The following is an 11,305-nucleotide window of genomic DNA, read 5'->3' on the forward strand; positions in this document are numbered from 1 at the left end:
TATAGTACTTTCTAAGAAATAGTGGTAACAAACTTCAACAATGAAATCTAAGATGGCGGCCGGTTGGCTATCTTGTTTACCGATCAGTCCCGAAAGGCATAATGCATCAGTCCTAAAAGGTACTATGCAAAACTAGGGTACAAGGGGAACCTACACATAAAATTTGAGAGAGATCCCTTAAGTACTTTCTGAGAAATAGCGTTAACAAACTTAAACAATCAAAATCCAATATGGCCGTTGGTCGGCAATCTTGTTTACCGATCGGTCACAAATAACAATATGCACAACTAGAGTCCTTGGGGAACCTTCATATGAAATTTGAGAACGATACCTTCAGCACTTTTTGAGAAATAGCGGTAACAAACTTTAACTATCAAAATCCCAGATGGCCACTTGTCGGCCATCTTTTTGCCCGATCGGTCCCAAAATGCAATATGCACGACTAGGGCCCTAGAAGAACCTATATATGAAATTTGAGAAAGATCCCTTCAGTACTTTTTGAGTAATAGCGGTAACAAACTTTAACTATCAAAATCCAAGATGGCTGCCTGTCGGCCATCTTGTTGACCGATCTGTCCCAAAATACAATATGCACAACTAGGGCCCTAGGGGAACCTATATATGAAATTTGAGAAAGATCCCTTCAGTACTTTTTGAGAAATAGCGGTAACAAACTTTAACTATCAAAATCCAAGATGGCTGCCTGTCTGCCATCTTGTTGACCGATCGGTCTCAAAATATAATATGCACAACTAGGGCCCTAGGGGAACCTATTTATGAAATTTGAGAAAGATCCTTCAGTACTTTTTGAGAAATAGCGGTAACAAACTTAAACTATCAAAATCCAAGATGGCCATCTTGTTGACCGATCGCTCCCAAAATGCAATATGCACAACTAGGGCCCTAGGGGAACCTACATATGAAATTTGAGAAAGATCCCTTCAGTACTTTCTGAGAAATAGTGGTAACAAGAATTGTTAACGGACAGACGGACGGACGGACCACGGACGAAAGGCGATTTGAATAGCCCACCATCTGATGATGGTGGGCTAAAAATAGAAAATTTGATTCTGAACTGCATGTACATGTATATGCTTTATATTTGTACTGAATTACATGTTAATGAAGAACTGGTCAGCTATGAAACTGATACTTGTGATTCTGTAATCCTTATATTGTTACTTGGACATACTCAGGTATTTAAAGGTTTTTTTTTCTTCCCTTAGGAGCAGAAATTGATGGCTACATCATTTGCATCTCTGAGAAAACTAGTCAGTAAGTCTACCAATATCTAAAAGTAGCCTATACATTTTTAATGATCCAAGTATTTTTGTAAAGAAATCATAGTTCAAAGTAGCAGTGATGAAGTAGACTAAAATCAAAACTTAAATTTTGTACATGAAGTCAATAACGAGAGGCAACGGACATGCCGAGTTATAGTAAAACACATAAGTATCACAATGTAACAGTAGCTTAAATCCTCTAGGATTATACACAATCTTAATCACAGTCACTAATAAGACAACACTATAAGTTGTAGACAATGAATACGGACATTTTTGTTCCCACCCTAAACTGTCTAGGTAAGAAATTTTTCTGGACTGTCAAATTCTGTGATTTTAGTGAATATAAAACATTCATGTCATCCATTCCCCGACATTTTTGTCCGAACTGTAACAAAGGGAAGTAACTTTAATGAATCAGAATGTGGAAAACAATATCAAGCAAGTATTATAAATATATTCTAAAATATTGTGAGGACCTAAAAGCAAGAAAACAAAGATCAGGATAAAATTGTCGCTTTTATTTATACATGTATTTCAAAATAGTCTTCAATGTAAAATTAAAACATTTGTATTTAACCAATTTAAGACTTCATTTTAAAATTCTAACGAAGACTAGTTCTGAATACCAGGCTTGGTAATCGGTTACCAAAGTCGTAAAATCTGTGAAGAGGTAGCAATGTCTTCACACTAAATAAATGTTCATAAAACAGACTAGATAAACTGAATCAAAAATAGCTGGACACTGGTACAGAGCAAACTCTATCACCTGGTTATCTTCTCCAATCGGTGCCCTCTCAACTCGACAATTAATGTCTACGATTAGATAGTAGACACTCCATGTAATTATGGTATGTATACATATACGTTATATACATATAAATACTTCTTTATTGTTACTATGTATTTACAGAGTTACTTGGCCTTGCAGATTGATACATCATTTTCTCACATACACAAACTACGGCCAAGATCAGACAACTCTAACATACAAGTACAGAAAACCGTTAAATAGACCCGAACAGGTGGAACCATATTAACTCAAGGTCATATTAAAATCACTTTATTTTGTACAGTATTATGTTCAATTCCTTGTCGATCTTATTAAAATTATACTTGTTACAGTTCCTATTCAGTATAAATGAAGGAGTAGAAATACTGGTCTGTACATGTAATTCTATTTACAGGTAGATTGCACTTCAAAAATGCAAAATTAACAACAGCATATTGTTTGATTTTAGGTTTGGGAATGATATAAATCACATGACTATACATAATTAGTTCATTCATTAAAAAGGATTTTATCCTCTTGTATCAAATATATTTGTTCACAGATATTAAAGCAGAAGCCAATCAACCAAGAACATTCAAGTGCAACAAAAATCTTTTTTCTGGTTAATATACATCAATTTTTATTTTACATTTAAAATCTTTCATTCCATGCGATTTGGCTATGTTCTGAACTTGGAGTACAACTTCATATCTTAATATCACAGGTAATTTAATACAGGTAAGTTAAATGATCAAGTTTCAATATTCATATGTGTACATAGAGATATAACATCACAATATATCATTCATTCCATACAGAAAACATTATTCAAAGTCACTCATACAACTGCATTTATAAAAATTAATGTAATACCTGTAAAGTACTGCTAAGTATCACGTACAGAAAAAGCTCAAGGGTATTGATCTATTAACAATACTTTAGCATACTACTAACATAAAATGTCAGTCCTTTTGTATCTAATTCCGATGACACAGATTCCACACTCCCATCATATAAGGTGTACACTGTGAATCAGCACAAATAGATCATAAATCAGCTTCTAACAATCTCTTTAAAGATACAAAGTTTTAAAATGATTTTTGACATCACCAAGTATGGGACTAAGGGATGATCATTTTAAGTCTTAAAATATCAAATCTCTCCACATCATGGTACGTTGGAATCGTCTTTCATACCTCAGGGGAAAATTTGATATTCTGTCTCCGCTGTCTTTGAGTGTCCCAACAGGAAGATAAGAGTTTTCTCCCTGTCACAGTGTCCTGACAGGAAAATGAGAGTGATTGCCCTTTCACAGTCCTGACAGGAAGATGAGAGTGATCTCCCTGCCACAGAGAGTCATCAACTGTTGAATGTTACCTGGCTGATCACATCAGCATGATAAAAACAAAGAGCCTTAGACAGATCATATTGTTAACATCTGTTGTGTCAGTCGGTTACGTTCCCTGAACACAGACTTGATATATTCATAAGAACTTATCATAATGGCACAGGCTGGAGCAACTTTGATCACTCGAGGAACAATACCTGCAACAAATAAAATCATGCACCATTTATTATTTCCTTACAGTATTTTCTGTATTATCAAACTATTGTCCATATCTTGTTTTCATAAAAATGCACACAAATCATCATCCTTTATAAACCCTGTACCAGAAAAAAGTCTAATATTATAGAATTCAATTGAACTTGAGCTGATCTACTCAGAAGAAAGGTTTTCTTAAATCTTTCAACATTTTAATGGAAGAGCTTCTACAAATCGAATCATAATTAGAAGTTTATTCTCGAAGTAATAGAAGAGGGCAAATCGAGCTCCGTAGAAATGGAGCAAAATGTTTGGAATAACAGGATAATAAAAGGATAAGTTGAATAAAATCTGCAATAAATCAAAATCAAAGAAGATAGTCATATAACCTGTGAAAAGGGAGGTAATTCCTTGCTGCCTGTATAAACCTTGTATCAGACGGAATGTTGAGCTTGTTTGATTTTTACCTGTTGAACACAATTTTTTTTACATATTATAGAATGAATTTCAATTGATTATTACTCGTATAGCATCAGCATATTTTGGAATCCTGTTGACTTATGGGTCTAATTTATGTACCATGTTATAACCGATAACGTTTGTGCAGGACAAGTATCTCCATGTAGTGGTGATGAAACTTAACTCTTTGTAATCTTCCCATTGAAATGACATCATTAGTGGAAGATATCATCTTTTAGCATCAATCCATCACCAATAGAAACTAGCATTGTCGCCAGAGAGGCTGACTTATACCACCAACTGCACAAATAGTAAAAACTACATTAATAGGGTACATTGCAGAACTCTATAGTTTACTCAACTACCCTTTATGTCAAGGTTCTGTGTTCAAAATCTTGTCAAAATCTGTTTTGTAGTTTAGGAGTTAGCAGGACAAAAGTGTGTCTACAGACAGAGAGAGATGGACAACCGGATTCCAGTATACCCCCCCCACCCCCACCTCACACCTTAACTTCTTTGCCATGTGGTGGTGGTGGTGGTGGTGGGAGGGGGGATGTATAACAATAGTCCAACAAATGATAGTTTATCAAATATCATGTGTAACATGTGGATAAAGTTACAGTAATATTAATGGTATAATTATTGTTATTTCATAAACAGTGAAATCTATAACAGACCAGTTATGCCTTTAAAAACCTGCATCTCTACTCGTGTATCTCCAGCTTTAGTGTCTAGAGTTGCCTTACCTGCTGAGCTCATTAAGTTCCCCAGTTCTATCTGTCGATGAGTTTTGATTACATCAAAAGGTAATGTTATCACACCTGCAATCTGTAAAGACATCAAAAGGTAATGGTATCACACCTGCAATCTGATATCAATGGTAATTGATAGTAGTTACGCAATCATAACTTGTCATAGTATCATGTTGAACTAGAATAAAATTAAAATTTCTATCAATATGATCAAAGATTCATATCCTTTTTTAAAAGAATAAATCTTTCTGAAAACTTGCAATATCAAACTATCGATAAACAACAAGTTCTTTTTAAGAACACAGTCCGCCAGTCATATTTTCTACTCATTTCAAAATTAATATAAGATTAAAGCACAAATAGAAACCAAGACAACGATAACATGTCAGAAAGTCTACTATAACCTTAATCACTGGTCAATAAAAATCTAATTTGATTCTGGACATTCTGAAAACATATTATACCTAACCTCAATATGAGGCCAAGTGATCTTGTCAAATGACATATATAGCAACCTTGGTAGCCGACTCAATATTAAATAAGAAAGTGACACTTAATTATAGTAAAATGTTAATCAATTAAAAGATGTAAAGACTAATTTGACCATATGGCCTTGACCTCTTTTTTTACTTAACTTCAGCCTAATTTTGATTTATATTATAACCGAAACACCATTAACTATCATGAGACAATGACACATTTTACTTACAGCACCTGAAGCAGCACCAGCGAAGAAATTTTCCCAGAAATTAATTCTTGTTTTGCCATGAATCTTCTGAATCATTGATCTAAAGCTTTCATATCCAAACCAATACAATGCTGTAAAATTAAGGGTTGATGTAGCTAATGATACTGCCTGTAACTTTATTATTGATAGCAGAAAATGATTTAGAACCTATTCATAGAATAATACAAGTATCAATTTCCTTACATCATAAAACCAAAGGTATACAGGTAAAGTAGGTGTACACTGTCTACTCGAATCAAATCAGATCTATATAAAATGAAAAGCTGTTTAAAATGGAAAATCATATACACAGACAGCAATTATATTATGTAGTTTAATCTTAGAAATGTTGAAAAGTTTAAATAAATTAATCTTAATTTTGCTTAATATGTTCTCAGGTGTAACATTTAAACATAAAAATGACAAAAATATCAACCTAGAAAAATGCCTCACCAGAAAAAGGGACATCTCTGAGTAATGTGGGACCTAGTCCCATCCACAATCTCAGGACGCCTTCTTGTCGGACCATTTTCTTCACAGACTGCCATACAGCAGTATAACTCAGCTGTTCTGACTGCATTTTGGTACGCACCATCTCAAGGGGGCTTATCATTGTCACTGCCCAGGCTGAAAATATACCAAAATTTACCAGGCTGAAAGTATACCAAAACATACCAGGCTGAAAATATACCAAAATATACAAGGCTGAAAATATACCAAAAATATACCATTTTCTATGTTAATGCTATATAATATAACTTACTGCGAGCCATAACTCCAGCTGCCATGGGTTTCCATCATTTTCTATGTTAATGCTATATAATATAACTTACTGCAAGCTATAACTCCAGGTGCCATGGGTTTCCATCATTTTCTATGTTAATGCTATAGAATATAACTTACTGCGAGCCATAACTCCAGGTGCCATGGGTTTCCATCATTTTCTATGTTAATGCTATACAATATAACTTACTGCGAGCTATAACTCCAGGTGCCATGGGTTTCCATCATTTTCTATGTTAATGCTATACAATATAACTTACTGTGAGCTATAAATCCAGGTGCCATGGGTTTCCACCATTTTCTATGTTAATGCTATACAATATAACTTACTGCGTGCTATAACTCCAGCTGCCATGGGTTTCCACCACTGTCCGTGCTGAAGTCCATCACTATATCCCAGCTTGTTACGACACTGCTCGTAACAGGTGAAGTAGACAACTGTGGCAGGTACAGCCATTACCCTGTCAACATAAATTTAATTCATGAAATGGGGCTTATAGGCAAAGCATGGGTTATCCTCAAGGAAATGTTTACCAATCTTGAGGCTTTATGTGTGGGGATATCTTTAAGTACATGCATACATTAGCCTTCACTTTGCACTGGTATATTTCTATGAATCGCTCAGAGAGAGAGAGCTTATTTATAAGTTGTTAGAACTTGTGTCCAATCCTTTTTGTCAAATTTAAAAATGCAGATAAAATATGTGTACATCAATAATTTCTCCCATATAAAACACTAGTGAGAGTGAACCAGAATAAAAACTCTAAGACTATCAGCTGTTTTGACACTTACAATGTTGGTGGGAGGCCGCTCCATAGAGATGCTGGGCCCTCTTGTCTGGAAATCTTTATAAAGGCATCCTAAACATACAAAATATAAACTACATTTTATAGAACACATATACTGTATCAATACTGTTAGGCTTCCTAAAGATACAAAATAATAACTACAGTCTGTAGACACATATACTGTATCAATAATACTGTAGAATCGCAAAATTAAAATTGTCATGAATTATCAAGTCAATGGACAGAAAAACACAAAATTGAGCAGCCACGAAAATAATTGAAAACATAACAATTTACATTTATAGTGAAGATGAGTCACTGATCTATCATCTTCTTTTTAAAAAATATAAAATGTTTGTGTCATACATATTTGTAAATATAACAATTGTGTATGCATGTAAATATACATTCAATGTAGTTTTAGTAGGTAATAATAACTACCAAGTAAAGACTAGCTAAAATATTTGGACAATTTTATATGCACATTGGTATCCAAGGAAACAACTATTTTAAATTGTGTATTAATACACAACAAAAGTACAAAATGTCTCATGCCTTAATCTAACACCTGCTGTAATAAGTTAACAGGGATAACATGAGATTTCATCTAGGATTTAAAACCAGCAAAGGACAATTATCATGCAACATTTAACTTTAAAATTATAAAAGATTTGATTATTTTCAGCTCATTGATTATAACAAAATTTGATTTATAAAGCAAGTTTCAACGTTTTGCAATCCCAACAGCATCCTCGATACTCCAGGGCTTCCAATCACTTACGATCTCTACACCCCTGGACTATCTCATAGTAAAACTGGAGGCAACAGAATAGAACAGGTAATTTAGTCATTTGATGTACATCAAAAGAGCCGTATAACGGTACACTGTGGTTGACTGTGTGGCTTTGATGTTAGGCGTCGCTCTCTCTGCAGTCTTCAAAGAAGTCTTTGCTAGCCTGTGATTGGTCAAATGTTTTCCGCTGAGCTGCCTTCAATTTCACTATGAGATAGTCCAGGGGTGTCCAGATCGTAAGTGATCGGAAGCCCTGGAGTATCGAGGATGTCCCAACAGATGATTCAGCCTTTAATAGTTTGAAATTACCTGATGTGAAAATATAGTTGATAGCTGAAAAGCTGCTGCTTTGATGTAAGTCGAGGGTACAGCTCTGCAGTGTCACAACACCTTCAATAATTCTGGTAGATACAGCTTTTGACTAATCTTCATTACGTTTTATTTTAGGGAATTCGAACATAGCAATATATCTTGAGAATTAAAATAAGGTATGCTTATACATATGATAATACGTACCAGAGTACCTGTAAAAGGCTGAGGTAAGCCCCTTTTATACCAGTGCACAGGTTTGTTGTTATTTCCATTTCCGTTCCTACACCAGCATACATGATCCATCAAGCCGTTACAGTAGAGGAAGCATTGTCCCCTCTGTAATGGACTCTTCTGAGCCTGAAGTCGAATCTTTACAACATCTAGTGGCGTCACTGAAAATAATTGCAGTACCCGGTAACCATTGTTTAAATCTTATCATCCATTTTATCTTGAAATTCTATCAGCAATATATCAACCAGACAACCACCACATAATGTTGGGTTTTGACACAGGGTTATATACGGATTACGGCCCTGCAAGTAAGAAGTTAGAAATGTACCTAGCTAATGCCCCTCAATCTGCGGAGCTGATGAAACTGGCATCTTATCCTTTTTCTTGTTCCTAACGGACTTTTCTCTTCCTGATCATGACCTAACGTCTCTCTTAACAATGCCTCACTTTTGACCTGAAGTAGCATGCTCGCCTATGTGAGGAAATCTCTGTCCCAGACCAAGACACACCATAGCCTATCAAACTGCTAGTTTCTGCTCATGCCTAGCACTCAGCTGAAAGGGAGTTCGACAACTGTTTGCCTGCTGTTATAAGTATAATGTGTCACAGGGTGCCCCTGGGGGTGTACTCTTGGGGGTAAAGTCCTGTGTCTCTGGCAGTATGCTTCTGTAAGATAGCACTATAAAATTTGCAAGAGTATATAGATAATATCATAAACATATAGAGATTAGAAACTCCTTCTTTATCTTTGTTTACAGGCAGATCGAGGGACCTCCGTTTTATAGGCATTTTCCCTAGGCTAACTACTTTTTAAGTGTATTCTTTTAAAGATGCTCCACCGCCGACAGAACATAAATCAAATTCATCATTTGAACAATAATTGGTGTTTAATCGTGTATATATATGCCTAATTAACACAAAAAATAATATAAAATAGTTTGTTTCGCCTTTGGTGCGTGCGCATTCAGTACTTTGTTCCATATAGGATATAGTGCTGCAGAATTTTTTTCATATTTTTATCTTGAAGTAAAATTAGAAGCTCAAACTTTTCAATGGTGGTAATGGTGTAAAGTAAGTAACTTTTGTAACTGAAGAAAAATACTTAATTGACTGCTCCTGTTTTTGATAGTGAAAAAATACCATTTGTCAGCGGTGGAGCATCTTTAAACATGATATTTCTGTATCAATACAAAGTTTAAACATTAAATCAGGGTTTGATATGACCAATTGTCCCGATTAATGATTTAATTTGATTTTTGTAAGTTTCTCTCCTGTACTGAACTATTTTAGAGTATATATATAAAAAAAACCTAAGCTAATATAGAGGTACATCCGCTGATCGTAAAAATGGCAGAGTTACCAATATCTCTAATTTTATGTTTCTGATCATTTGCAAAGTGCGTTTAAATATTGAAATCTATTATCGCATATTATGTAAATTCGTTGGGGAAAAATGGAAAGCAAATAAGTCAAATCAAAGATCAAGATCTAGGTCAGTGTGACCTACTTTTGTTACATGTGATCTTTTGTACAACTTGGCTTGATCATCTAGGATCTAGCCATCAACAAACAGAGCACCGCCCATGTTATGTATGGATGGAGTGGTATGAAGATGAAATGACAGTAGTTAACAAAATACTTCATCTATATCATTATGAGTTATCTCCCTAGCTGACCCTTATATAACCTTTGACCCAGATTACTTTTCTTCAATAAAGTGTGAATATGTTTATGCAACGCAAATGCATGCATTAAAACCAAAAAAAGATTGTCAACTTTAAACAAATGAAAATGATTCCTACCGAAAAACGACGTGAGAATCGCTCCAGAACATGATGAAATCATCTGCTGCCATGGGGTGATGCTTTTTGCAGCATCACAGCTTTTCTCGGAGCTGCCGTCACTGTTGACTTCGCCCATCTTCCTCTTAAGTGTTATGGCTTCTTTCAAACCATGTTAAAATTAAACCCGATGTCATTTACCATTTAAGTTATCCGAATCATGTTATTCGTACATAATCCGCAGACGGGCCACCTTCTAGCTCACATGTTGAAGTGCGTGTTTGTTCTGCTATCGGTGAAACGCTTGTAACGAGGGTATTCGTAAAGTATTACAAGCATTTTTCTTACACTGACTTTTAAACTAAAATTAGAATCGATCCCGGGTTAGATGTACGGCATACTGAAAATTACATAATGTTGAAAATCTTTGTATAAATACTGCAAATGACGCTTCTAATTTCGTGTTCACGAATAGCATACTGTAGGTGCTTTAACATTGCGCAAGATATGTTTTATTGATATTTTGTGCATTGTTCGGGTTTATTCCGTTTTCTCATGTGTCCCATACTGTACAGTATATTATTGATAATTTCCATGAAAAACTTTGATACATGTGTATGCGTATTGCAAGATGAAGAAATATTTCCTTTGTTCACCTTTTATTAATGACTTTTTAATCAAAGGATTACTGTACTGTACACGCGAAGAGCAGGAGCTTAACTGTCCCTAATTCTAGTTTTTCAGAACAGTTCTAAACGTAACTATCCAAAACTGTTTTCAATGTATAAAACGAGACCGGTAATTTTGTAGAGTAGCAAAAGTTATTGGCTTACCGTTAATACTACACTTATCATCAACTTGTGAACAATGTAATTAAAATAAATCCAATATGTAGATTTTCATAACGCGGGTCGTCCTATATGTTTCCTGTCGTCATCCTATAAATATCGAGTGTTAGTTGACTACCACTGCGCCTGCTAGACGACAAAATTATAATACCAGAAACATGTTTTTGAAAATACCTTCAATTTTATCACATGAATTACATACGCCATCCTCGATATCACAAGGGTTACTATCA

The 11,305-nt window shown here is 34.9% G+C and overlaps 1 protein-coding gene across 1 annotated transcript; it reads right to left on the reverse strand.

Annotated features, from left to right (window-relative positions):
- Positions 1-1,789: 1,789 nt before the first annotated feature.
- On the reverse strand, positions 1,790-10,536 carry LOC138320506 (mitochondrial glutathione transporter SLC25A40-like). Its single transcript, XM_069263505.1, has 9 exons — positions 10,246-10,536; positions 8,417-8,604; positions 7,112-7,179; positions 6,650-6,780; positions 5,990-6,163; positions 5,519-5,628; positions 4,804-4,885; positions 3,988-4,065; positions 1,790-3,600 (listed from the first exon to the last, which is right to left on the reverse strand). Exons 1-9 carry the CDS (start codon positions 10,361-10,363, stop codon positions 3,479-3,481), a joined length of 1,071 nt encoding a protein of 356 aa, XP_069119606.1. The 5' UTR covers positions 10,364-10,536; the 3' UTR covers positions 1,790-3,478.
- Positions 10,537-11,305: the final 769 nt, after the last annotated feature.

The sequence above is a fragment of the Argopecten irradians genome, chromosome 4 (assembly GCF_041381155.1).
Source record: "Argopecten irradians isolate NY chromosome 4, Ai_NY, whole genome shotgun sequence".
NCBI lineage: Eukaryota > Metazoa > Mollusca > Bivalvia > Pectinida > Pectinidae > Argopecten > Argopecten irradians.

Excerpts from the sequence above, each read along its gene's own strand:
- LOC138320506 (XM_069263505.1), bottom strand. The coding sequence starts at position 10,363 with ATGGGCGAAGTCAACAGTGACGGCAGCTCCGAGAAAAGCTGTGATGCT. Across the intron at positions 8,605-10,245 it reads GATTCTCACGTCGTTTTTCG|TGACGCCACTAGATGTTGTA; the intron begins GTAGGAATCATT and ends AATTATTTTCAG. Across the intron at positions 5,629-5,989 it reads CAGAGATGTCCCTTTTTCTG|CATTGTATTGGTTTGGATAT; the intron begins GTGAGGCATTTT and ends TTAATTTTACAG.